Source organism: Malaclemys terrapin, chromosome 1 (genome assembly GCF_027887155.1).
Source record: "Malaclemys terrapin pileata isolate rMalTer1 chromosome 1, rMalTer1.hap1, whole genome shotgun sequence".
NCBI lineage: Eukaryota > Metazoa > Chordata > Testudines > Emydidae > Malaclemys > Malaclemys terrapin.
The window spans coordinates 66,735,289-66,762,784 of NC_071505.1; the positions used below are offsets into that span (position 1 = coordinate 66,735,289).

At 45.1% G+C, this 27,496-nt stretch overlaps 1 protein-coding gene across 1 annotated transcript in view; it reads left to right on the plus strand.

Moving 5' to 3' along the window:
* LGR5 (leucine rich repeat containing G protein-coupled receptor 5) overlaps nucleotides 1-11,987 on the plus strand; it is a 124,690-nt gene extending 112,703 nt beyond the window's left edge. Inside the window, exons 16-18 of the mRNA XM_054026474.1 lie at nucleotides 4,578-4,723; nucleotides 7,153-7,236; nucleotides 8,478-11,987. Coding sequence (XP_053882449.1) covers nucleotides 4,578-4,723; nucleotides 7,153-7,236; nucleotides 8,478-9,568 — 1,321 coding nt within the window. The 3' untranslated portion in view covers nucleotides 9,569-11,987. The remainder of the gene's footprint in view (nucleotides 1-4,577; nucleotides 4,724-7,152; nucleotides 7,237-8,477) is intronic.
* The last annotated feature ends 15,509 nt before the right edge of the window (nucleotides 11,988-27,496 follow it).

The window sequence follows — 27,496 nt, forward strand, 5'->3', positions numbered from 1 at the left end:
AAATTCTATGCCGTGGTCAGCTAGATGATTTACTGGTCCCTTCTGGCTGTAAAATCTGTGAAGGTCTAAAAAGATGCTGAGTGCTCTCAACACCCACTAGAGGGGGTCTGCACCTTGCAGGACTATTCTCAACTCAACAGAGGTGCTCAGCATCTTGCAGGGGCAGGCCCACAGTCTGGCTCCTGTGGGTGCTGTGTATGCACATCTCTCCTTGTGTTTATTCTCTCTCTTTCTCCATGCAGGACAGGTAAGCCCTCTATAATGATCGGACCAACTTCTGAAAAATATTTTAAATATAACAAAAGCGTTAATTCAAAATTACCCTGTGATTATTATGAAAATGCAGCATATGCCATGACATGCCGACATAAGAAAGAGGACATGGAATGTTCTTAGTGTAGCTGATTGCTGGACTGATTGAAATCATAACTGTACTTAACCCATTTTAAATTTGGTTTTGTGTATTAGAAATGATGCACTCCTCCTAAATGAAATCAAGTACTTTGCTGAAAATACAACTAAATTATCTATGAAAATTAAATAAACTCATGAGGAAGTGCCAAGTAATCCCTTACATTTTTTGCAAAAACAGTTCTAGAAGGGTCTATTCTTCCTTCAATGAACATATCTAACTCTGAATGACATTAGCAGGAGTTAGGTGCATGCAGCCAGTGAAGAACAGAGGTGAAATCCTGTCCCCATTCAAATCCATTGGAGTTTTGCCATTGACTTCAGTGGGGCCAGGATTTCACCAGAGAGCTTTAAAGTGACTCTTCAAAGCACAGAACATGAACAGAGAACTAGCACAAAGTTTCCTGAATGGCGCTGTTCTACATCATTTGCAAAGCTAAGGACCAAATCCCTGGAAAGAACTCACAGCTCAGCTAAATGGACCATTTGCTCATAAATACAGAGAAACATCTTGGGGCTGAGAGGTTGAATCCTTAGCTCCGATTCCAGTAATGGCACAACAATTATCACCTAGCCAAGTTCACTATAGCACGGAGAACACAAATGTTGCCCGCTTCTCCTTTCCTCTGTCACTGTGGGGTTGGCATTACTCACAACTCACTGGCCATCCCTCCTGGACTACTCACAATTTACCATTCCCATTCACCAACCATGACCATCTCCCACCTTATAATGTGAAAAGCTCGAATTCTCCCTGCAAGGGCTCTCTGCTTCTTAAACCATTCACACAGAGGAAAGGAGGCTTACCATGGGCATGGACCCAGTAAGCAAAATAGGCCCAGTATACAAATTCTACCTAAAATTGTGAATTTTTATGAGTCAAATATTTTATTTTGACAGTTAAAATCTAATCTTCACCCAGCTTTTTACCTGTTTAAAGTTAAACTGCCAGCAGCAGCTAAACCCCAAAGATGTAAAAGAGATTTATGTTCTCCATTAAGTAGCAGTCAGTCATTCTGCCTTTAAAGTAAAAGGAAGTGGGTCCAGGTGTTTGTTGTGAAGCATAAAGTTGAATCTCTGGTGTGGTGTGATGTGGGTCAGTTCCAATTTGTGTGTTTGTTTTGCATTTTTGAGTTATCTTTGAATTTTTTTAGACAGTTTTTGCAAGAAGGTTCATTAGAAGGTTATAAGACAATGGTTCCTTTGTGACCAGGAAAAGCTGATGTCCATCAGCTCAGGAGAAATTGATCCTGGCTGTGGCACAAAATATTTTTGGATCTACTAAGTGACCGTCTGGCCATGTACCTTTTAAATTGCTTAATGGGCAGGATTTTCCAGACTAACATTTATTGGAAGAGGAAGATACTAATTTTTATGAGATTAGTTAATCTAAACTCATTGTAACTCTGGAAAATAGGGCCTTGTCAAAGAGATTCTGGGAGGACCTACAAAGGGGATGAGAAACAGAAGCCATGCCCTTTAAAGAGTGGTAATTGAGAAGGCTTGGGCACCTGGCCACCTTATCTAGAAGCCATGGAACATTGCAATGCTTGAGGCAGGGCCACCGCGGCAGGGGAGGGCGCCGAGCCCAGCCGTGGGCCCGCAATCCCCAATCGGACGGAGCGCCGGGGGGAGGGCGGCGAGCCCGCCGCGGCTCCGCTCTCCCTAGCGGCCAGAGCACCGGGAGCAGGGCGGAGAGCCCGGCCGGAGCTCTCCGCTCTCCCCAGCGGCCAGAGTGCCGTGGGGAGGGCGGAGAGCCCCCGGCGGCCAGAGCACTGGGGGGAGGGCGGCGAGCCCGCGGCGGTTCTCCGCTCTCCCCGACCAGCCAGAGCGCCAGGGGGAGGGCGGTGAGCCCGGCCAGGGCCCCACTCTCCCCGACTGGCCGGAGAGCCGGGGGGGGAGGGCGGCAAGCCTGCTGCGGCTCCGCTCTCCCTGGCGGCCTGAGCACCGCGGGGAGGGCGGCGAGCCCAGTCATGGCCCCGCTCTCGGGCCGGAGCGCCCCACCGCGCCACCCCCCTCCAGGCGCCACCCCAAGCACATGCTTGGTGGGCTGGTGCCTGGAGCCGGCCCTGGCTTGAGGCCTACATGTCTTCCCCCATAACTGGCCATCAGAGGGGCAGGAATCCAGCAACATCTGAAGACTCGTCACCACCAAGCATATAAAGGAAGTGTCCTAGTCAGCTAATGAGTCCATTACCATTAATCAGCAGAGCTGAGAAACCCACCTGTTGATCCTTTCCGTAGCAGGCTCAACCTCTTCCAAAGCTGCACAAAGCCACAAGAATCACAACAGCCATCTTGCAAAAGGATGGACTTGTTATCGTACGTATCTATTTTTTGTCAGCAGAGGGACACTTCTGGGCTCACTCAATAGTCTTGCATCTTTTTTTTTTAACTCCACTAGGTGACTGATTGCTAGTGAACGAAAGAGCGTGGGTGTGTGCAGGCACCCATGCATGAGCCCACGCAGAAGTATCTGTGGTTCAAACCCACAGAGGCTAGTTGAGGAACCTAGGAAGTCATTTCTCAAACATTTAATGACAGCCTTAACTGGATAATCTCACTCTTTTTAAAAGATCACATACTGGGATTTTATGTTTAAGTCATAGGAAATCATTATTTTCACAAAGTTCTCAATTAAAACTTTATTATCCTGAACTTTATTGGAGTATTTTAAAATATCTTATGCAAATATTTATATTGGGGACAGACTTAAGGATTGCTATTGCTTCCACCTCACCACGGAAATCTGAACAAGTAGCTCATTAGTTGGCATTTAAATTGTAATTTAAATATTAGCTTTAGCTTTGGGTTTGGTTTGTTCTCCCTTTTTGCCAAGCCTTTGCCTAGAGTGCAAGTTTAGCTCTGATTGGCATAAGGCCCTATGATTTGGACTGATCGCTTTGTAAATGGCCACCTCCCCAGATTGCTATTTAGAGTTTATATAGGAATTGTTTGCTCTATTGAGTTGTTTGATTAATCTGATAAAAAGATTTACCTGATAATTTGATATGAACCCATTTTATTTCCATTTATGTTATGTTTAATTCGAGTAATTTTTAGTGATACGTTTTTACTGTTTTTAGTTATTAATTGTTAGGCGTTAATTAACAGTTACAACTGGAAACTGAGTTGGATCAAATATTTATTTATCAGAGGTAACAATGTAATTAGCAGAGATAATCCATCTACTTGTGGGCCATACAGTATAAACCCCTACAGTTTTTCTCAACCCCTTTCAGAATTTGCCCGAGAATGTCCAAACAAAATAGAATTCAAAATGTACAAGAGACCTAGAATTTGTATAACAGTAAAAAGAATGAAAAACCCATTGACTAAAACCTGGTTAAGTGTCAGAAATACCAGTGCACTGAAAGGTGTTATGGATGGCAGTGCCCCTTAATAGTGTGCAGATGTGTGCATGATAATTAAGGTAGCAAAACAGTTTCCATTGTAACAATCTATTTTCACATGTTCTTAACTTTCCAAATCATTAACTATTCAGTTTAGAATTCTTCATTCCTGGTCTCCGCCCAGAGATGAACCCCCTTCAGCTATTTTACAGTGGAGATGGGAGAAATTTTAATCTGGATCCAAAATTCAGTCTCTTAACTTCCCCCAAATTTGTGGGGGTTGTGCACTGAGATATGGGTTTTGCCTGTTATGCAGGTAGGATTCAGTTAGGGTATTTGGACCTCTCTCTCTAAAAGAAAAAACTAAGAAAACTACTTGGAGAAAACTCAGTGAGTTAAAACAGTTAAAATCATTAAAAGTCAGGACATTAAAATATGGTTCCGACAGCAACATTCATTCAACTGCATTGCACGTCTGTTCCTGCTTTATTAAATCTACAGCTTAATATATTACTGAATATGTTGTAAAATCTCCATAACAAAATATATAGGATGTGTGCAATGTGTCTGAATTAAAATTGGTCTTGGAACCATTTTCATTTTCTAATTTTTTGTAATTTAAACTATGCATCCCAAACTCTGCATTAACAAGGTTTTTGTTTTGTTTTTTTAAATGTGTGGCTATTTTTCCTTTCAGTTACAGTTATTTAATTGAGTTCATTTTTCTCAATATTAACATTAGCGATGAGGTATAATACGTTAAGTAAAGTACTGTAACCAGTGTAACTGCATATTTTGTTTGTTAATGTGCAGGGTCATAGAAATGCCTTATGCTTACCAGTGCTGTGCATTTGGAACTTGTGAAAGCCACTACAAAATCTCCAACCAGTGGAACAAAGATGAGAACAGCAGTGCTGATGATTTTCATAAGAAAGATTCTGGAATGTTACACATTCAAGGTAAGTAGTTTAATGTCACTCTTTGGCTTTGGAACCTACTTTAGGGCCCAAGACACCCCCCTTAAATCAATGGGAATTTTGCCATTAAATTTTATGGTAGTGAGATGTAGCTCTCAAAGTTTAAACAAGAATGTATTTATAATATCCTTTTAAAGCAGGAGTTGGCAACCTCTGGCACGTGGCTCGCCAGGGTGAGCACCCTGGCAGGCCGGGCCAGTTTGTTTACCTGCCACGACGGCAGGTTCAGCGGATCATGGCTCCCACTGGCTGCGGTTCACCATCCCAGGCCAATGGGGGCGGCGGGAAGCTGCAGCCAGCATATCCCTCGGCCTGCACCGCTTCCCCCCCCCCCCCCCCACATTGGCCTGGGATGGTGAACCGCGGCCAGTGGGAGCCGCAATCGGCCGAACCTGCAGACGCGGCAGGTAAACAAACTGGCCTGGCCTGCCAGTGTGTTTACCCTGGCGAGCCGCGTGCCAGAGGTTGCCGACCCCTGTTTTAAAGAGACACTGTCAAGATGGATCCTCACACCGCAGGCAAAAATCATCCTCTTAATTCAGAGGGGGTGACATGGTGCTGGCCTGTCATCCTACACAATAGATATCCTGCATTTGCAAAGCAAGATGGTTTAGAGCTGCCACAAGTTGCTGGTGGCCTTAAAAGTAGCAACATGTGTTCTGGGCTACCAAGCGCTGCTCATAGCAGCAGTACATGGTTGGGAGTGGGATAGGGTTGCCATTGCCAACTTTCTAATCGCACAAAACCGAATGCCCTTGCCCCCGGCTCCTGCCCCGCCCCTTCTGTGAAGCCCCTTCCCCGCTCACTCCATCCCCCCTCCCTCTGTGGCTCGCTCTCCCCCACCCTCACTCACTCCCTCATTTTCACTGGGCTGGGGCAAGGGTTTGGGATGTGGGAGGAGCTGAGGGCTCCAGTTGGGGGTGCGGGCTCCTGGGTGGGGCCAGAAATGAGAGGTTCAGGGTGCGGGAGGGGGGTCCGGGCAGGGGATTGGGATGTGGGAGGAGGTGTGGGTTCTAGCTGCGGGTGCAGGCTCTGGGGTGGGGCTGGGGATGAGCGGTTTTGAGGTACAGGAAGTGGGGGAGCTGAGGGGTTTGGATTGTGGGAGGGGGCTCCAGGCTGAGGCATGGGGTTGGGATGTGGGAAGAGGTCTGCTGTCTGAGCTGGGGGTGCGGGGTAGGCGGTGAGGCGAGAAATGAGGGTTCAGGGTGTGGGAGGGGGCTCCTGGCTGGGGAAAAGGGTTGGGATGTGTGTGGGGGGGTGAGGGCTCCAGCTTGGGGTGCAGGCTCTGGGCTGGGAATTGGGGATTTGGGGTGCAGGAGGGGGCTCAGGGCTGGGGCTGAGGGTTGGGGCATGGGAGGGGAGTCAGGGTGCAGGCTCTGGGAGGCTGAGCTGGGGCAGGGGATTGGGCTCTGGCTGGGGATGTGGGATGAGGGGTTTCAGGTGCAGAAGGGGGCTCTGGGCTAGGGCAGGTGGTTAGGGTAAGAGAGGGGGGCAGGGTCTGGGAGGGATTTTGGATGCAGGAGGGGGCTCAAGGCTAGGGCAAGGGATTGGGGAGGGGGTGCAGTCTCCAGGCGGCACTTACCTCAGGCAGCTCCCGGAAGCTGCAACATGTCCCTCTGGCTCCTAGGCGGAGGCACGACCTCCATCCACAGGCACCACCCCCACAGCTCCATTGGCCATGGTTCATGGCCAATGGGAGCTGTAGAGTTGGCACTTGGGGCAGGGGCAGTGCGCAGAGCCCCTCTGGCCACCCCTGCACCTAGGAGAGGGAGGGGGGACATGCAGACCGCTTCTGGGAGCCGCGTGGAGCCAGGTAGGGAGCCTGCCAGCCCCGCTGACCAGACTTTTAATGGCCCGGTCAGTGATGCTGACCAGAGCCACCAGAGCCCCTTTTCGACCAGGCGTTCTGGTCAAAAATTGGACACCTGGCAACCCTAGAGTAGGATAGAAGACACATAGCCCATTAGGATTATAAAATGTGGTGAGCGACATGGTACGAAAGCCTGTGGCTTCTCCTAGCACTACCTAGGTGCCAAGGAGAGATTCTGACCTCCAGTGGCTGGAGTGATTAGATCAGGAATTGGCAACCTTTGGCACGCGGCCCGTCAGGGGAAATCCGCTGGCAGGCCGGGACAGTTTGTTTAATTTGTTTAAATTAAAATGCAGAGCCCCCCAGACTGTTGGCCAGGACCCGGGCAGTGTGAGTACCACTGAAAATCAGCTCGCGTGCCGCCTTTGGCACATGTGCGATAGATTGCCTACCCCTGCCTTAAAGTAACTTAGCACAGCCATTTCCCTATATTCACTAAGGAACTTAGTCTCAGCCATTTCCCTATATTATCACAGCCATTTTCCTATATTCACTAAGGAACTTAGTCTCAGTCTAAAGTCTCAGGAATTTTCTCCCACAGATGAACGTGACTTTGAGGATTTTCTGCTTGACTTTGAAGAAGATTTGAAAGCTCATCATTCGGTGCAATGCACACCCTCTCCAGGTATGGAACTACCAGGCAAATAGGAGACCTGACAAAGTTTCCCTTGATGTCTGAAATGAAGAACTGCTAAACTGTCCCTAGAATTAACTTCAGATCCATTTCAATAAAATTGCACCATATTTTGCAATAATTTTGGTGGGACAAAATTATTAGCCCACAATATAAGATTGAAGCCCATGAAACTGTTTGTTAACTACAATAACAGTGTATCTCTATTATACATTTTCTCCTGTGACTGCTAAACCAAGAGTTTCTCTCTGTATCCTCAGATAGGTCTTATCCCTCCTTTTGGTATAACAGATCTGTGATCTCAAGTCATTGGTCTCTGTGTCCGTCAAGAAAAAGATGACGATAGACCAGATTCTGAGCTTAGGCACTCTAGTGTAAATCTGGAATAATTCCATTGAAGCCAGTTGAGTTACTTCAGTTTTAAACTATTGTAATAGTGCAGTTTGGTCTAATGTCTAGGTCAGAGGCAAATATCACTTATATTGCCCTGAATAGACATTCTCTACCAAATGATTCCCCAATATTAGCATTGCCTCTCTAGAACAGTGTTTCCCAACCTGAGGTGTTGTAGATGGGAGAAGTGGAGACAGAAAAAAAACTATATGATGACACTTCCACTAAATGCTTCCTTTGCTGCAAGGAAAACAGCAGGTATCTCCTGGAACATCTCTCCCTGCTCCAGTGCCAGGACCCAATGTATGGACACAGCTTACCTCTACATATTGGGAGGCCCAGGTAGCACCCCAGGCTTATCTTCTCTCAGAGCCTAGCTACTCTCAGAACACCCAGCTCACGGGGAGAGCACATGCAGCTCTCCTAAACCCACAGATTCCTAGTCAATACCACAGCTCCCACCCCAGACAGCAGGAAGCCTCCTCTTCGCATGAGGAAATGAAGCAGGGGGAAAAGAAACCTGAACAGAAAAAAATACACCAAGAACACAGACAGGGGAGAGAGAGAGAGAGAGAGATTGAGAATGGACGTTAAAAAGGGACGGAGTGTTCTGGGTCATGATGGACAGAGGAGACAGGAAATGCCCATCCTCCAGTCTTTTTGGGAAGCACCAACAAAAGAAGGTTGGAAGCCACTTCGTAGCAGTGGGTGCTGGAGAAGGTGAATAATCTTTCTCCCTATGGTGAGAAGAGACATGAAAATTAGGCAGGTTTTCAAATGTTGCAAATTAATTGTTCACTCTCACGTATTTCCTCTTCCCATTTTTCTTGTCCTTGCAGGTCCCTTCAAACCATGTGACCATCTGTTTGGTAGTTGGCTAATCAGAATTGGAGTGTGGACCATAGTGGGTTTGACATTTATTTGCAATGCACTGTTAACTACAACAGTCTTCAGATCTCCATTGTATATTTCCTCTATAAAACTTTTAATTGGACTGATAGCCATTGTAAACATGCTAATGGGTCTGTCCAGTGGTGTATTGGCCAGCATGGATGCATTGACCTTTGGCAACTTTGCGCAATATGGTGCTTGGTGGGAAAGCGGAGTTGGTTGCCAAGTCACTGGCCTTCTGTCCATTTTTGCTTCAGAGACTTCCATTTTCCTCCTTACCCTGGCAGCACTCGAACGTGGGTTCTCTGTAAAGTATGCTACAAAGTTTGAAACAAAATCCTCTCTTGCTAGTGTGAAAATAGCCATTTTCTTTTGCTTTATGTTGGCCTTGATAATTGCAGTGGTACCACTTCTCAGTGAGAGCAAATATGGGGTGTCTCCGCTCTGTTTACCTTTGCCATTTGGGGAACCCAGCTCTATGGGCTTCATGGTAGCATTGGTCTTATTAAACTCTCTTTGCTTTCTGGTTATGACTGTTGCCTATACAAAACTGTACTGTAGTTTGGAGAAGGGAGAACTAGACAATATTTGGGACTGTTCTATGATCAAACACATAGCATTGTTACTTTTTACTAATTGCATTCTCTATTGTCCTGTGGCCTTCTTATCTTTTTCCTCCTTACTAAACCTCACTTTTATTAGCCCAGAAGTGATTAAATCAATACTCCTAGTGATTGTCCCACTGCCCGCATGTCTAAACCCACTTCTTTATATCCTTTTCAATCCATATTTTAAGGAAGATCTGGGAAATCTCAGAAAGCAAACTTTGTTATGGAGCAGATCAAAACATACAAGTCTGATCTCTGTTAATTCAGACGATGTAGAGAAACAGTCCTGTGACTCAACACAAGCCCTGGTAACCTTTGCAAGTGCCAGCATATCGTATGATGTGCCTACCAGCAACTCACTAATGCCCTCATCTTATCAAATGACAGAAAGCTGTAATCTTTCATCAGTAGCATTTGTTCCATGTCACTAGTTTCAGGGGCAAAAACAAATGTATGTATGTTTACACATTTTTCAAGCCGAAATGTAAGAGTGGGTGTGTGTACACTTGCTGGAGAGTGGGGTCAAAGGTGCTCTTGATTACTGTTACACACATCTAAACAAACCAGCTAATAACAAAGAAAACAAGCAGCAGGCTGAAATCCCAACACATGAATCCTGTCAGCCTTTTAGGAAATCTCAAAACCAACCTTGTTTGGGATGAAGAGGAAGCCTGAAAGCTGCAGGCATGTATACAGTTGGTTCGGTTGTTCTCTTAGAGAGATGCCAGTCAGAAAAGGCATCTGACAGTCAAGAGCAAAAATAGTATATTGAAGAGGTGAATTTTCTTGGAGGCATTGCCATTGTTTTAATTAACTGAGCTTGTTGAGGTACATAATTTAAAATGTTAGGAACAGGGTTGCTCCCCAGATGGGGTTGGTCAAGTTCCCTCCGTGCTTTTTTAATGCTATGATTATTTTTTAAAACTGCCTGTCTATGGGCTTTGATCCAGCAAGGTATTTAAGCATGTGCCTGACTTAAAGCACATGAGCAATCCCATTGAAGTCCAACAAAGTTTATGGAAAATAGATCTTGTAAAAGTAATTTGATACTATTTTTGATGAGTTTGCAAGTTGGTTGATAAAGATAATAGTGTTGATGTAATATACTTACTCTTGGAAGGCATTTGACTTGGTACTACAAAACATTTTGATTGTGAAACTAGAACCATAAAAAATATCTGTGGCCAAAAGGGCTAATGCAATCCTTGGATATATAAATAAGGGAGGATCAAGTAGGAGTAGAGAGGTTATCTTACCTCTGTATTTGGCACTGATGTGACCAATACTGGAATACTGTGTCCAGTTCAAAAAGGATGTTGAAAATTTACCAAGGGTTGTGGTGGATTCTCCAGCAATGGAAATTGTTAAATCATAATTGGATGATTTGCTACAAGAGATGGTTGAATTCAATTACAATTATTGGACTTGAAGCAGGAATTAATTCAGGAGGTTTTGTGGCCTGTACTACAGAGGAGGTCAGACTAGATGACCACAATGGTCCCTTCTGGTCTTAAATTCTGTGAATGTATGAATCCCTTGCTGAATCAAGGCCTATGAAGTTGTGTATCTCAGAACCATCACAATTAGAGAGGAAAGCCCCCTGATATTTGCCCTCTCTGCTTTAAAGAGTCCCAGGCAATGGGCCCATTGTTTCCGTCTGATACTAGCACTTACCTTGACTAAACTATATTTGGGAGTTCTTTCAATCTCATTTTCTCATAGATGTCACCTTTCCTTTCATGAGCAGATCAAATAAGACATTGCTATGCATGGATCCAGATTTTGTTGGGTTTTTTTCTAATGTTCCCTGAGCAACAATGTTTAATGGTCCAGTACCTGCTTCTTAGTTTAAAGGCCACTCTGCTCTCCAGGTGGATAAAACTGCATTTGGACAACATTACCTAACTTAGATGAGCCCAAATAATTAAGATGATCAATTACAGATGGTCTCTGATTTTCATGTTACATATGTACCTTCCTGGCACCCAAAGGATGGATTTTCATGATGAAAATCTGTTGCAAGCTGTGGACTTACCTAGAAATGCCAGTGTGAATGGAGAAAAAATATTTTTTAGTTTTGAAGTTACAGATGGCATCAGTTGATTTTGGCTGACGTGCATTCTGGAAAAAAATGAACAAATGCAGAAATTATGTCTGGTAAAGCTGGCTGCTTGGTTATCTTAATCCTCTATCTCTTGTGGCTTTTGAAGCAGCACAGTATACAGCTGCAGAATGATTCCTGAAATCACTGTGGATTAAACCGAGTATCAGTCAACCACTGCACAATACTTATTATCATGTTTATTTAGCTTTATTTTAACTGGGGTCCGTCTGTGCTGCACTGTTTAATGTCAGTAAAATTTCTCCTTCGCTTGCTATATTTAAAAAGTTTGTAAAATGGTGTGAGAAGCAAAATAATGTTATAATTCTAAAGAATAGTTAAAGAAAGTTACTTTTATCAGAACTTTCATAGCTTGCAGAAAGTCCAAAACAAAAGGCTACTATGGGTCTTTTATTTATATAAGCGATTTTTGAAATATTTTGATCAGATATTTTAACTTGAAATTGTTAAAATTCATTTGCTTTTTTAAAAAATGTGTAAATATAGAACTGTATTTATTGCTACAATAAAATACAACCACACTAAAGGGCATGAGAATAAGCCATGTACAGTTTCATACTGATATTTTCTATATTTTCTATTGTCTGCTCATATATTTTACTAAATTCACCATCTGTATATATTATCTGTAAATGTGTAGCGATTGTAAATAGATTATGTACTTTCTTTTCTATCAGTTGTTCCAAATATATGTAATTTGTAATAAAATTTGTGACTAAACAGAAAAAGGCATTTCATCAGGGTCTGCACTAGTTCACTAGAATAAGATCTCTGAGGTACGTCTACACTGCAGCTAGCCTGTGTCCATGTGTCTCAGGGTTACGGGGCTCGGGCTGTAGGGCTATAAAACTGCAGTGTAGACGTACCCTGAAGTTCTAACCAGATCTTAAATTATAGGTATTTCTGTCTTGTTAGGGGTCCAGGAAAGTATCACCAATCTAAAATAGTATTTTATTTCAACACAGACCAAGCCTCTTTACCTAATATTCTCCCTTATCTATCAGTCTGAAGCCAGAAACCTTTTCCCCTGACTATCTTATATCTACATTCTCTTCTCTATGGGACAGCTCAAAGCTATTCTGTACTATGCACACACACATCACCCCTATTTCAACAACAAAACTTAGGTTTGAGCAGCCCAGATTACATTGCAGGTTAAAGCTTGGATGACTGAATAAGAGGGAGACAGTGGCAGGGAATCAGAGCCCAGTATAGAGAGCACGTCTGAATTCACTGTCAGGCTAATTAAGGAGGAGGAGGACCCCAGAAGACGTGCCAGCACTGGGACACACACTCGTGATTAGGGACAGTGTTGAGTGATTATTAATTATTATTATTGGCAAATAATTTAGCTGCCCAAAACTTCAAGTTTTGACTGAACTGAAAAATGAAAACGTCAGCAATATCAAAAGGAAACATTTTGTTTTGACCCAAAGTTTTATTCTTATTTCAGGCATTTGTCAAAAGCCAAGGAGAATTCACGAAATGGCTGAGGGGAAAGGAGGTGGCAGAAACTTCCTTTACAACCTTTTGCCCAGTGCGTAGGGTGCTCACCTAGGATGTGGGAGATCCAGGTTCAGCTGTCCCCTCTGCCTGATCTGAGACAGGAATTTGAAGAGGGGTCTCCTGCCTCTGAGTAGAGTGCCCTAACCTCTGAGCAATGGGATAGTCTGATATGAAGTGGGAGAGGGGGGGCTCCCACAGTCTCTCCTGTTGAAGCTGTTCCACTTCGTATAAACAAACAGTGAGGCAGGGAATTGAACTAGTGTCACCCACATCCCGGGTGAGTGCGCTAACTACCAGACTGTAGAGTCTTCCTTTTTCTGCCCCCTGCCTCAATGACTGTTCATTCTCATGATAGTGGCAATTCACAGTCAGTTTCAATTTATCCCAACAACATTTTTTTCAATTTTTTGGTTCACTGAAAATTCAGAAAAAAAATTGTTTTCAGTTCAACTCTGAATGATTTTTTTTCAGACCTGCCAGCAGACGTCAAAAAGTACATTTATTCACCAAGCTCTAACGAGGAACCACTGCACAAAATAGTCGTGTGCACTTGGCTTCTCAGGTGTATTGATGTTGGGCTGAATCAAAGTGGAATACAGGCAGCAAGAAGAGATATACAAGGAGAACGACAGAAGAGCGAAAAGAGGACAGACAAGAAGGAACAGAAGAAAGCAATGTACCAGAAGAGACATAACACTGAGTAAGAGAATTAGGGAGCTTGAGAATATTCTGGCAGGCACTTGGCCCATGTGCGAAGCAGCTACAAAGATCAGATTTTAGAATGGCAGGTGCTAGGCATAAATGATAGAAAAATGAAAAGCAACTCTAGTGTTGATAATGTCAGCGAGTTTGGCCAGGAAAGCTAACAAAGAAATGAAGCTTGAGGAGGGATTTGAAGGCAGAGAGTCAGGTTGTGTGGGGGACAGGATCAGGAAGGAGGAGACACAAGAAAAAGTCAGAATTGTTTGTAGGAGACGAAAACCTGAGGCATGACAAAGTGGATTGAGGTGGCAGAGCTCAGGGCATGAACCAAGGAGGAGGGGGTTTCGAGGAACAAGACATAGGTGGAACCAAAGTTGTGCAGAGTATGAAGGTGAGGCTAGGGCAGGGGTGAAAGTAACTTACAGGATTTACCGGTACTCTCATCCGGAAAAGGCATGGCCTCAACCGGAAGAGGCGGGGCCTCTCAAGATTTAAAGGCCCTGGGGCACCCGCTGTGGCTGGGAGCCTCAGGGCCTTTAAATCAACCCAGGACTCCCAGCTGCAGAGGTGGCTGGGAGCCCCTGGGGCTCACGGGCAAATTAAAGGGCCCGGGACTCCAGCCTCCGCAGAGCTCTGGGTCCTTTAAATCCCCGCTGCGAGGAGCTCTTTTAATCCCAGCCCTTTTAATTCCAGCCTGCGGAAGCCGGTGCAGTCCGGCATGGCATACTGGCTCTTGCCGGTACGCCGGACCGGCTTACTTTCACCTCTGGCTAGGGTGACCAGATAGCAAGTGTAAAAAAATTGGAACGGGATGTGGGGTAATAGGCACCCATATAATACAAAGCCCCGAATATCGGGACTGTCCCTATAAAATCGGGACATCTGGTCACCCTAGGTGAGGCTGAGGAGTTTGAATTTGATGTAGGAGAATGGAAGGCAACATAGTGATTTAGAGAGGGGATGAAAATGGTCAGCTCAGCAAGTAAGGAAGAAAGTTTTAACTACCACATGTTGAGGGGATTGATGTGAGAATCATGGAAGCTAAAAAAAGAGTGGGAGGTTCATAGAATCATAGAATATCAGGGTTGGAAGGGACTTCAAGGTCATCTAGTCCAACCCCGTGTTCAAAGCAGGACCATAGACTCAGACTCTAAGGTCAGAAGGGACCATTATGATCATCTAGTCTGACCTCCCGCATGATGCAGGCCACAAAAGCTGACCCACCCACTCCTGGAAGAATTCTCTTCCTTGACTCAGCTGTTGAAGTCCCCAAATCATGATTTAAAGACTTCAAACCGCTGAGAATCCTCCAGCAAGCGACCCCTGCCCCATGCTGCGGAGGAAGACAAAAAACCTCCAGGGCCTCTGCCAATCTACCCTGAAGGAAAATTCCTTCCCGACCCCAAATATGGCGATCAGCTGAACCCCGAGCATGCGGGCAAGATTCTCTAGCCAGACACTCTGGAAAAAGTTCTCTGTAGTAACTTTTAATATCCCATCATTAACCATTGTTACTAATTACCAGCGATGGCACGTTATTGACCTACTGACTAAAATCACTTTATCCCATCAAACCATCCCCTCCATAAACTTATCAAGCTTAATCTTAAAGCCAGAGAGGTCTTTCACCCCCACTGTTTCCCTCGGAAGGCTGTTCCAAAACTTCACCCCTCTGATGGTTAGAAACCTTCGTCTAATTTCAAGCCTAAACTTCCCGACGGCCAGTTTCTATCCATTTGTTCTCGTGTCCACATTAGTACTGAGCTGAAATAATTCCTCTCCCTCCCTGGTATTTATCCCTCTGATATATTTAAAGGGAGCAATCATATCCCCCCTCAGCCTTCTTTTGGTTAAGGTAAACAAACCGAGCTCCTCGAGTCTCCTTTCATACGACAGATTTTCCATTCCTCAGATCATCCTAGTGGCCCTTCTTTGTACCCGTTCCAGTTTGATTTCATCCTTTTTAAACATGGGAGACCAGAACTGCACACAGTACTCCAAATGAGGTCTCACCAGTGCCTTGTATAACAGAACCAGCACCTCCTTATCCCTCCTAGAAATACCTCGCCTAATGCATCCCAAGACCGCATTAGCTTTTTTCACTGCCACGTCACATTGCCGATTCATAGTCATCCTGCGATCAACCAGGACTCCGAGGTCCTTCTCCTCTTCCCTTACTTCCAACTGATGCGTCCCCAGCTTATAACTAAAATTCTTGTTAGTCATCCCTAAATGCATAACCTTACACTTCTCACTATTAAATTTCATCCTATTACTATTACTCCAGTTTACAAGGTCATCCAAATCTCCCTGCAGGATATCCCGATCCTTCTCCGAATTGGCAATACCTCCCAACTTTGTGTCATCCGCAAACTTTATCAGCCCACTCCTACATTTGGTTCCCAACTAAATCATCCCAGCCAGGGCTTTGTCAAGCCTGACCTTAAAAACCTCTAAGGAAGGAGATTCCACCACCTCCCTAGGTAATCCATTCCAGTGCTTCACCACCCTCCTAGTGAAAAAGTTTTTCCTAATATCCAACCTAAACCTCCCCAACTGCAACTTGAGACCATTACTCTTTGTTCTGTCATCAGGTATCACTGAGAACAGTCTAGATCTATCCTCTTTGGAACCCCCTTTCAGGTAGTTGAAAGCAGCTATCAAATCCCCCCCCCTCATTCTTCTCTTCTGCAGACTAAACAATCCCAGTTCCCTCAGCCTCTCCTCATAAGTCATGTGCTCCAGCCCCCTAATCATTTTTGTTCCCCTCCGCTGGACTCTGCAATTTTTCCACATCCTTCTTGTAGTGTGGGGCCCAAAACTGGACATAGTACTCCAGATGAGGCCTCACCAATGTCGAATAGAGGGGAATGATCACGTCCCTCGATCTGCTGGCAATATCCCTGCTTATACAGCCCAAAATGCCGTTAGCTTTTTTGGCAACAAGGGCACACTGTTGACTCATATCCAGCTTCTCATCCACTGTAACCCCTAGGTCCTTTTCTGCAGAACTGCTTCCTAGCCATTCGGTCCCTAGTCTGGAACAGTGCATGGGATTCTGCCATCCTAAGTGCAGGACTCTGCACTTGTCCTTGTTGAACCTCATCAAGTTTCTTTTGGTCCAATCCTCTAATTTGTCTAGATCCCTCTGTATCCTATCCCTACCTCCAGCGTATCTACCACTCCTCTCAGTTTAGTGTCATCTGCAAACTTGCTGAGAGTGCAATCCACGCCATCCTCCAGATCATTAAAGGTTGCAGTAGTTGAGGCTGAATGTACTAATTCATGGGTCACAATTTAGCTGTTGGGATGGAAAAGAAGGGATGGATTTTGGAGATATTACAGAGGATTGAATAAAAGTGTGGGAGAGAAGAAAAAGAAAAAAGGAGCCAAAAATGACTCCAAGGTTTTGTGCCAGATTAACTGGGAGGATGGGGGTGGTATTATTTCTGCTTTTTTTGCACTACCACTTAGGGGTCCCAGTCAGGGATCAGAGCCTTATTGTGCTCGGCGCTGTGCACACATGTAACAAAATTTGGCCTGTGCCCTGAAGAATTTACAATCCAACTATGCTGGAATTATCAGTGATAGCAAAGGAAGGGTATTAGAGGGAGGAATTGCAGTTTTATCAATTATTATTAATCATTTATACAGTGGTAGCCCCTTCAGGCCTCCCCCAATTCAAGCCCCAATGTGATAGATATTGTATTAAGTTTGAGTTGGTGGATGGACACCCAGGCAGAGTTGAGAGAAAGTTGCAGATGTGTGACTGAACAAGGAGAGTGGGGTAGTCAGCACAGAGATGGAAAGGAAAGCCATTAGAGAGGATGTAGTCAGCCATGGGAAAGGAGGAGAGGGACAAGGACTGAGCCTAAAGGACATTGATAGAGAGAAAAAAAAAAAGGTGAGGAGAAGCTGTTGCATGAAAAGTACTGCGGGATTAAATATTGAAACCCAAACACAGGACTCACAAGACAGTCATAGCTCTTACCGAGGCTGTGTTGCAGCCCGCTCTGATCTCGAGCTCTGGTTACATTTTTGTTCCTATTGCCCTACTAGTACCTTTCCATCCTGAATTCTGCAACCAAGTAGCTTGTATGTATTATCCTGTGAAACAGCCCTTAACCACATGTAAGTGCTAAATATTATAAGCACCCACAATCCCTCTTTTGTTTTTGAACATTCGGCTTTACAATATTTGACATGTCAGAGAGTAGTTCAGTGATATTCTGTGTGCGTTGTCTGGAGTATTGGGACAACAATATCTTACAAAGGCTGTATGGCACGTACACATAATCATCAGTCTAAGATTTGATAGTGAAGAGTAGGTGTTGCCGGAAATATATCAATAGTTGACAGTTAAAAGAAATTATAGAGTCTTCAGATCAGGAAAGTGGAAAGGACACATGAAAAGTCAGAACAAAAAACCAAACCAAAACAGGCCTATAACAAACAAGTTCCTATTTCCAGCCTCATTCAGGTTGAATGATGGCCCAGATCCTCAGCTGATGTAAATGGACATCGTTCCATTAAATTCAATAAAGGGGCACTCATTTACTCCAGCTGAGGATCCAAGCCAACATCTCTCCTAACAGCAACAACCACCTTGAGTTCTTTCTGCGATACACGTATATCATCTGCACAAAGGTTCAAGAAACAAATCCTCCATTCTTGAAGTACATCTCAAAAAACAAATAACTAATTCAGCTCTAGTTCTATATTATCTAAACTAAGCTCAGGAATTTGATCCAAATCTGTAATAGTAATGACTGATGCAGTCTCAAGCTGCGTTAGATTAGCTCTCCTTTTAAAGGAGAAGGCCAATTTATCCATGCTAAAAAAATAAATAAAATCGAAGCATTCATGTACCCAACAGATGGAAGCATACATGGAAGAAAACACAGTATCAACATCAAGAACATCTTGTTCACATAATGAGAATCACAGTCTTCTGGTTCAGTGGCTCCAGAGATCGAGGAAACATGAGCACTTCTCCCCCATAAAACAATTTGTTGTGGCACTGTCAAAATAATCTAAGGATCCAATCTCGGTCACAGGAAAAAACAAACATTAAGAGTATTCCTATTGAGAGCTGGCCTGCAGCCAGAATTTCTAAAAATCTCAGTCACAGACTAAGAGTCCACTTAACAACCCCATATAATCATTTCACAGGTGGCAACACTTTCCACTTGTCAAGCAAAAAATATGCCTTCACTAACAAGGGATAAAATGTCCATCTGTGAATATTAAGACTTCCACTAAGTAATTTGGATATATGTTCTGAGGAGCTTCTCCAACCAGTTTAGGAATTCTCAAGACTCTTATATAATTAGTACTTGAATGCAGCTTCAAACTTCTCAGTTTTCCTCTGGAGTCAGAATTTATCTGTAATCATTGTTTTGACAGCTGCCTATACAGTTTTTAATTGCATCCCCTGCATCTCAGCAGCCTTCTCAAGACTGGCTATAGATTTCCATGCAACAATCTGCAGAGTTTCCATTTAATTAAATGATCTTTTTCCCTAGAGAAGAACCTCTCCCATCTACCTAACAGAGTTACACAGTGACTGGGAAGGTTTCACTAATAAAAGCAGAAGTTTCACTTACTTAAGCTGTAGCCTTGGTTAGTAACGCAGCGTTCTCAGCTTTGATATGGGCTGCCTTCTTCCTTCCACCATCTTGTAAAAGAAATGCAGAAAGTCTCATATGGGTGAGCAATCCTAGGGTAAGAATCAATCAGCTCAATGCAGAGGTCTGCAACCAAAGGGGGCTTTCACCACTCTTCTCCTAGCACTTAACCATCAGTCTGTAGGCAAACACATAAAGGGGCAGAGGACAATCAAGAGCTCGGTGCCCTCTGCTGGAATGGTGAGAACATATCTGAGGGTACGTCTACACTACTTTTGAGTTTGGGTAGCTATACACACACTAGCTTTGATCGAAATAGTGGACTAAAAATATCAGGAATGGTGGCACAGGCTAGCTACCTGAGTACAATCCCATCTAAGACCCTAGGAATGTACTCAGTCAGCTAGCCTGTGCTGCTGTAAGTGCCATACGCCTACACTGCTTTTCTTAGGACACTAGCTCAATCAAAGCTAGTGCCTGTATAGCTACCTAAGCTAGAAATTATCCCTTCAGCTGCAGTGTAGATATACCCCTAAACCACAGCACCCCAACCCAAACCATGGTGCTGGGGTGGATGTATACTTAGTATATCTTATACTGCAAGATCACCATCAGCTGACTTCAAACTTTGGATATGTTTGCCTGTACCCGGCCCTGAGGCCTTACTGAAGGCCTCGAGGTCCTACCAACCCTGTCCTAGGAAAGAGCAATAGAGGTGAATCCTCCAAGCTGCCTAGAGAGGCTACAGGGAAGCAGCCAATCAGTGACAAGCAGGTTCATATAAAAAGAGGCTGCTGGACAAAGGAGTTCAGTTATTGGCTGGAGGAATAAGGATGGTGCTTCTGGCTGGCTGTAGGGCTGGACAGATTGGTATTGGCTGGAGTCAGGCTGTAAAGAAGGTACTGGGGAAGTGGCCCATCAAAACACAGTAGCAAATAGTTAAAGAGAAGCAGCAAGGGGCTGCTACTTAAGGATTTCTGGGTTGGAACCTGAAGTGGGGGGGACTCAGGCCCGCCCACTATCAGTACAGTTGAAGTGGCTAAAATCCTGAGCAAGGGAGTAGCCTGGAGACAGGCTGACAACCTGGAAGATGGTCAGTAATTGTTGAACATTGTTACCCCTGGAAGGGGACTGACCTATAAATAGCATCCCAGCTGGGGTACCAGGTGAAGAGTCTCTGTGGAGGAAACCCTGGGGGCACTGTTGCATATCACAGCAGGGAACAATACTTGAGCAAGCCCACGAGAGGTTGAGACACACTTTGAAAGCTAGCCGAGGAGGGGCAATAACCAGGATACTGTGATAGGTCCTGTTGGACTGATTGAGAACCTCAGCCTAAGGACATTCTGTAGGTGAAAGCACTGCCAGCAAGGTACTATGATAGGCCCTATTGGACCATTTACTCCAGAAAGGGGTCTGTTTTGTGTTTGTTTCACATACAGAGGGCTGAGTCACTGAAAAACCTGCCTGAGAAGGTTAACTGCATGCAGTAATGCAGAGGAAGTGCAGGTGCAGAGACACACCCAACTGGCAGGGGTGCCCGTGTGAGATGAGTGGGCCCTTTCACACTGACAGGAAACTGCCCCATGCCTCAAATCTACAAAGGGTTACACCTGTGGAAGGAACTGTTTACTCATGGGGGGTCGGGGAGGTCACTAGGACCCTGCATGGGAGTAACCATATTAATGGGTGCATAACCCTTTGTAGGTTTGGGCCTCCAAATGGCAACATTTTGGGTCTGATTGGATTTCAGGGAACTCCCAGATACTAATCAGAACTACCTATCCAGGCCCCAGACTCTTTATACTGAGAGATTTCTCTCAATTAAATATTCTGCAAAGAAACTGCCCACTGCAAACCACAAGGGTAGCAACAGCGTTGTGTGGGGACAGCTGATCCGCTGTGACATCTTATGTCTGAACTTTAATAAACCCAATATGTAATTTCATCATGGGGAAAGATGTGTGTGCAGAGTCAAAAAGGCAGGCAAGCCAAATCATTTCCCAAATGAGGGAAAATCTGCTGAAGATTATATGCTTTACATCATATTTCAGCTACAGCTGGTTGGGAAACTGAAAAGTTTAACATTTCAGAGACAAGTGGTGTAAAAAAAAAAAAAAGTCTGTACAATTTTTCATATGATGTTTCCTCCCATTTTGCAACCCATTTTAATTTCAACTTAAGTCTGTCTCTAAACTGTTGAAGGTGGAGAGGGTCAGGGTGCTCAAAGTGTGCAAATGATTATCCTTTTTATTATTTCTATTATCATAGCACCTAGGAGCCCTACTCATGGACTAAGATCCCATTGAGCTTGGGGCTGGACAAACAGAACAAAAAGATGGTCCCTGCCTCCAAAGGACTTACACTCTAACAACAACAGCTGAATACAGACAGGCTGATGGAGTATAAGGAAACATTAATAATATTTATACTGTGATAGTACCTGGAGTCCTCAGACAGGTTATTGTCCCTTTCTGCTAGGCCCTATATACACCATGACAGTCCCTGCCCCAAAATACAGATAAAGCCAACAGTTCAAATCAGGGTCATTTTAAAAATCCATGACTCAAACTGTCATACTCTTTTTCTTCAGGAACATTCCCTATAACCTTGAGAGTAAATATAGCAAGTTTGAGGCCCAACCTATTTTCCAGCTTAAAGCTATAAGGAGGCAAAAATAGCTTCCTGTTAATGGAGGTCAGTTACAACTTGAATATGGAGATGCCGCTGCCACTGCTTTATACATACATTCATAGATTTAAAGACCAGACAAGAACATTTTGATCATCTAGTCTGACCTCCTGTATAATACAAGCCATAGAACTTCCCCAAAATAGTTTACACACCGTAATAACTTTCTTGTTGGCCAAAACTTGGTTTAAAGGATGCTGTTTCCCCTTCTGACCTCAGCAGTTAACCAATATTCAGGTCTTGCGGGTTGTTTCCAGGAGGATGAGAAATTGATAACGGAGTCAGGCATTTCTTTGTTCTAGTCCTGCTAATGTACAAAGTCCTATTCCCCTCAACACAAAAGGAATCAAACAAGAGAGAGTTTCTTTGCTCACAGATTCAAGCCTCTCTTCAGCCAGCGCCCTGCCTAAAAGCTCTCCCCCCCGCTCCATTCAGGATCACATTACAAGTGTGTCTCTGGCTGCCTCTGTTGCTTCCTTGCTGCCTTCATTGTGAGATTCTGTGGTTTTTGCCATTTCTCTCTCACGTACATAGCTCCATCCAACAATACCCAGTCCTCGCCATTTGATCTCAGACCCCAATGAAATCCCTCTGCCCACATCACTAAAGTTCTTGACTAGACTTGCACGGGCCCTGTGTTTTGTGTGGTGGCTTCTATTGTTTCAGCTATCTATTTCATAGAGGGGCTTAATTGTTTTTTTACATTTATTCTGAATGAAGGGCAGCTATTACAGCCACCAGGGTCAACAGGATTTCACCAAATCCGTGGCATAACAGTACAAATGATATCATTGATTATGGCTTAGCTATTAGTAGGGCCCTACCAAATTCACGGCCATGAAAAATGCATCATGGACCGTGAAATCTGGTCTCCCCATGAAATCTGGTCTTTTGTGTACTTTTACCCTATCCTTCAGAGCTGGGAGCTGCTGGCCAGGCATCCAGCTCTGAAGGCAGCACTGCCATCAGCAGCAATGCAGAAGTACGGGTGACAATATTGCTGCCACCATACCATGCCACCCTTACCTCTGCCCTGCTGCTGGTGGGGGCGTTGCCTTCAGAGCTGGGACCTGGCCAGCAGCTGCAGCTCTCTGGCCACCCGGCTCTGAAGGCAGCACAGAAGTAAGGGTGGCAATACCGTGACCACCCTACAATAGCTTTGTGAATCCCTTTTTAGTCGGGACCCCCAGTTTGAGAAATGCTGAGTCTTGACATTACATGTTTATATTTTGCTGTTTTAAAAATATATATTCATTGTTGTTAAAACACTGTAGAATTTAAGATTTAAATATCTGAAACTATGAAATTCAAAATTTAAAAAATGTTATGATGGTGAAATTTACAAAAATGGACCACAAATTTGATAGGGCCCTAGCTATTAGGCTCTGCTCTTGCAGATCCCTGAGCCCAAACCGAGCACCACTGCAGCCAATAGCGTTCTCCTATGCAAAGTCGATTGGAGTCTTAATCACCATGCCTCAATGTAATTTAATGCAGCTAATATAACGTAACACTATACATGTAAGCCATTCCTTACTGAATTGTTCTCCTGTTTCTGAGGGTGATGCTTTTTTTGTTGTTGTTTCCACCACCAACCTGAGAGTATTAAGGATGGCTAGCCAACCAGCCAGCACACTGGGATTAAGGTCCCAGTGGTCCAACATTAATTTTACAAAGAACTTGAATCTCACAGGCTGCATCTGTATCGTTTGATGAGAAATTAACTATCTGCATGCCCCTTTACTCTCTGTCAGAATGCCTGGCGCTGTGTCCTTTCCTCCCTCATGTTAATCAGTACGTCAGCAAGAACAGAAGGCTTTCAGAGGTACAGCAGAACCAGGGTCATTTCCTCTACCCAATGCACTTTATAGTAAAAGCAGTGCCTACTAATAAACAATGCAACATCCTTTAAGATAGTTTACCCAAAACAGGAAAAAAGCAGCTATATTCATGTAACAAAAATCAAAAACAAATGTTTTCTTTCAGTTTTGAGTTGTCTGTGCTCTGAGATAGAGAGAGCTTAATACGGACATTGCATTTTGCCTCAATAGCTAGTAAATCAGCAAGGAAAATGAGAGCTGTATAAACAGGTGGTGGGGCTCACTTCAGACATATTCACTTCACTCAAGTCTTCTTTGCACTCGCTCTTCAAATTCAGTTTGTGCTTCAAATGAACATCTTTGGAGATAACACCGCTAGCGACAATGCATCAGTGACTTCAGTGGATGCAGGGTTGCTCAGTACTGTTGAAGATCATGCCACTTATTTAGGTGCCTAAATTAGGGTGACCAGACGTCCCGATTTTATCGGGACTGTCCCAATATTTGCTGGTTTGTCCCGCGTCCCGACCAATGTGCGGTCGGGACACTGGACAAACAAGCAATTTTGCCCTCCTGGAAGGGCTCTTGCCCCCCGCACCCCGACTCCGCCCCCTCCGTCCCCCATTGGCTCCCTCCCCAAATCCCTGCCCTGGCCCCGCCTCTTCCCCATGCATGTGGCACTCCTCCTCCCTCCCAGGCTTGCTGCTGTAATGGCGGGGCAAGCCTGGAGGGAGGGGGTGGTGGCCGGCTTCCAGTTCCTGGAGCTGGTGAGTAGGGGCACTGGGCAGGCAAGGGGGGCTGGCAAGGGGGCTGCTCCCCCAGGAGGTAGACGGGGGGGCTCTGGACCCCAGCAGCGGTGGGGGACAGCGGCTCGGGGCCGCACGAATGGCCATGTAAAGTTTATCGGCTTGGACGGGACCCCGGCCGGCTCCCCGTCCCGCACCAGCATGTTGCGCCGGCCGCCACAGGCCAGGTAAGGAGCCGAGTCACCCTCTCCCCCCTCATCCTGGCTCCTCAGCTGAGCCCCCCCGTCACCCTCCTGGGGGAGCAGCCCCCTTGCCAGCCCCCTTTGCCCGCCCGGTGCCCCTACTCACAAGCCGCAGGAACTGGAAGCCGGCCACCACCCCCTTCCTCCAGGCTTGCACCGGCATTCCAGCTGCAAGCCTGGGAGGGAGGAGGAATGCCGCTCAGCTGAGGAGCCGGGGGGAGGAGTGAGGGGGGACTCGGTTCCTTACCTGGCCTGCGGCGGCCAGCGGGACATGCTGGCACGGGGCAGGGACGCTACCCCCTACAGGGCAGGGTGAGGAGCCGGCCGGGGGTCCCCCCCCAAGCCGATAAACTTTATGTGCCCACTCGCACGGCCCTGAGCCGCTCTCCCCCGCCGCTGCTGGGGTCTGGAGCCCCGCACCTCTCGCTCCAGCGGCTCCTTCCCCGTGGGACGGCGGGACGTGCCGCATGTGCCCCGGGGGGGGGGGGGGGGGGAAGGGGCAGCAGCCACGGCGCGGCCAGCACCTGCAAAACAGCTTTTTTTTTTTTTGCTCCGCCCCCCCCCGCGCGTCCCGATATCCCCCCTTCTCCCTCCCCTGCGCCCCGATATTTCCAATCAGTGACCTGGTGACCCTAGCCTAAATAGAGTTAGTAGCATAACTTTAGACACCCAGATTTGAAAATTTTGGCTCTGATGTATTAAACTATTTGTTTTACTGGTATTTTTGAAGGCAATATAAATAAAGGTAAATTAAGCAGGGTGTATCAGGTATCTTCTTCTTTGGCTATCCCTCAATGGGAGGATAATGTCTGCCAAGGGGGTTCTCATTGGTGGGTTTTTAAGTGGCTGAGGAGCCCAATTCTTGCCCTGCAGATTTTCCCACAGAAGTGACAGGTGTAATTTTGGAGGACACATAGTTGTTGGCTGGACTGTTGTGCCCTTTCTTTCCTCCTTTGTCATTTCTCTGTCTCATAAGCACGTCTGTTCTCCTCAAAGTGAGCTGTGGCTTGGTGTATGGTGTGGCGCCGCTGTGTTCTGTTCCGCACCGAGTCCTCCCAGTTTGTTGGGTTAATGCCTCACTTTTTAAGATGTACTTTCACTATGTCTTTGAAGTGCTTCCGCTGCCTTCCACAATCCTTGACTTAGCTGAGAGAAGAGTACTTGCTTTGGGAGGCAAGTGTCAGGCATATGTACACAGTGGCCAGCCCAGCGGAGTGGTGTTTCATGACCTGTGCTTCTATACTGCTGATGTTGGCTGCAGAGAGAACACTGATGTTAGTGTGTCAGTCTTCCCAGCTGATCCGGAGAATCCTCCTGGGGCAGCGCTGCTAGAACCACTGTAGCCTCTTGACATGTCGTTTGTAGGTTACCAGCTCTCACACCCATAGAGAAGGGTGGGGATGTGTCAATGCTGGCTGGTGGGGAGAGGTGGCTGCCAAGGTGTGGAAAATGGTCCACATTTTCCAGGGGTTCTCCACTGATGGTGATTTGTGGAGTACAAAGAGTAGTTTGTGCACAATACTACATTGCAGCAAGAGTAAGGGCGGTGGATACTCTATGTTGTTTATTATTGCTCTTTTTTCCTACTGTTGTAATTTAAATTTGGTAGAAAGGAGGAGAATGGGAAATTTCTTAGCTCAAGTATCTAGCATATCCTTCCAACATAAAACAGAAGATGGGGAGTTATTCTGACACATAGGATGAAGAATGAGAAGAGTCTACCAACATACATATGGGAAACAAGCAAGAAGAACGCAACGTATTACTAACTGATGGAGGCTGTGATCTAATAGGCACAACTGAAATCTGCTGGGATGATTCTCATAATTGGAATGTTAATATAGATAGGCGCAATGTATAAAATACAAACATAGAAGAGGAAGTGATGTTACATGTCATAAGTAATACAACAATAGGGAGGGTAAAAAAGAAATTCTTTGAATTAAGGGTACAATTAATGGGAAACAATGGGAAAAACTGTCAGTGTACATTTGCTACAGACTACCAGATGTGAAAGAAGAGTGAACAGGAAATATTCCTGAAGCAACTCTTGATGCACTTGTCTTGAAAAGGGAGGATACATACTTTAATTCCCCCTTAACTACCCAGATCTCTATTGGTTACAAAATACAGTCAAACATGGATCAGATGAAAGTTACATGGGAGACAATTTAATGTTTCAGAGTAGAGTGTCTAATCGGGGAGAAGCCATCCTGGATCTATTTCTTGCAATAGCGAGGAACTACGAGAAGAAGGGGAAACTGGTAAAAGAGATCACGTGCTATGGATGTGGGTGATACTTCCAAAGGCATAAATGGCAGTTAGGCATCTAACTCCCATTGGAGGTCAGTAGGAGTTAGGCACCCAATAGACATTTGTGCCTTTGGAATTTGCCCCTGGGATCTTCAAAGGCACTTAAGTGATTTAAAAGAAAAGTCCCATTGACTTTTCCATCCTATATGCTTAGGCTGAATTAATTTTCTCCTGGTTCCAAGTACCTGTAGTTCTTGGGGGGGCAAGGGGGAGATGGAATAGTGCATTTTCCCTCTGCCCCACTCTTCCACTGGCCCATTTCCTGCACAATTTTGAATCCTCAGCTCCTAAGAGGGCTTTCCATGGGGATCAAGCATAAGAGATGGGTGACCTCCCTCTGCGAGCAAAGAATGAGCTCAATTCCCGGAAGCTTCCCTCCTTACACAGGTCTCAGGAAGAGGTTTGAAAGGCGAATTCATAGACAGGGAAACAAACATGATCCCAGAAATTATTTAACTGGCATAGAGATGAGATTTATGGAAACATAATGTAACACATAATAGAGATATGGGGAGAAATCACTCCACATCTAGGAGGATAACAGCCATTAACAGTAATCATCATTAGCTTATAAAGGAAAAGTTATACTA